At 42.2% G+C, this 892-nt stretch overlaps 1 protein-coding gene across 1 annotated transcript in view; it reads right to left on the minus strand.

Moving 5' to 3' along the window:
* Window positions 1-305: 305 nt before the first annotated feature.
* Window positions 306-892, minus strand: part of LOC125041540 (hornerin-like) — a 2,250-nt gene continuing 1,663 nt past the window's right edge. The window contains exon 2 of the mRNA XM_047636563.1: window positions 306-892. This exon is cut by the window's right edge and continues 1,475 nt beyond it. Coding sequence (XP_047492519.1) covers window positions 523-892 — 370 coding nt within the window. The 3' untranslated portion in view covers window positions 306-522.

Consider the following 892-nt stretch of genomic DNA (forward strand, 5'->3'; position numbering starts at 1 on the left):
ATTTCTAGTCCGTCCTACCCATTATATGACTGCATTTGTTGAAACTTTTGCTAGGGAACTTACAGCATATGATTGTAATACAGTTGAATTATTTGTGTAGCGGTTGTTTTATGAATTTTATTCATCGATAACGGAAGTTTTAATGATTACTGTTCTCTTTTTCATATTTTTACATGTATGTTTATGTGTGTATAGTCCTTTTTACCCATACTTTCCAACAACTATTACAATGAATATCATATGACTCTGCTCAAAGGTATGAAAGAGAAGTAACGATCGATTTGAAATCAAATCAAACTGTCTCATATTTAAGGAACTTTTAATTTCCTAGATCCGTTTTTTTTCCATTTTTCCATGCATGGCTATACATCTATAGTTATGTTTACTTATGATTTTCAACGATATGTACAATAAATATCATACGAGGCTACTCACACAACATGAGCTGGAAAAGAGAAGAAATAATTGATTTCGAAATCCAGTTTTCGCGCCGTCAGACATTTGGAAGAGCAAATACGTTTCTCACTTGTCGAAGGTGAGAACGTAACCGACTTTATGTGGGTTCTTGGTGGCATCGTACTGACGTAGCTGGAATCCTGCTCCAGAGGCTGACCTGAATCCTCCGGCAGAGGAAGAGGAAGCGGAGGCAGCAGCAGAAGGATATCTCGGGGATGTTGCAGCACTACCGGTGTAAGTGGAAGGGCTTGAGGGCGAGTGTGATGTTGCAGCTGCAGAGGAAGAGGACGAGGAGCGGAAGGGCGAAGCACCAGGAGAAGTGGAGACTTGTTCAGTTTCGAATCCTACACCTTCTCCGGCGCGGAAACGGTAAGTGCGGCGTGTTTCTTGGTCATCGAGCAGCGTGTAAGTCCCCTGGACGTTTCCGTCGGCGTCG

The sequence above is a fragment of the Penaeus chinensis genome, chromosome 30 (assembly GCF_019202785.1).
Source record: "Penaeus chinensis breed Huanghai No. 1 chromosome 30, ASM1920278v2, whole genome shotgun sequence".
In the NCBI taxonomy this organism is placed as follows: domain Eukaryota; kingdom Metazoa; phylum Arthropoda; class Malacostraca; order Decapoda; family Penaeidae; genus Penaeus; species Penaeus chinensis.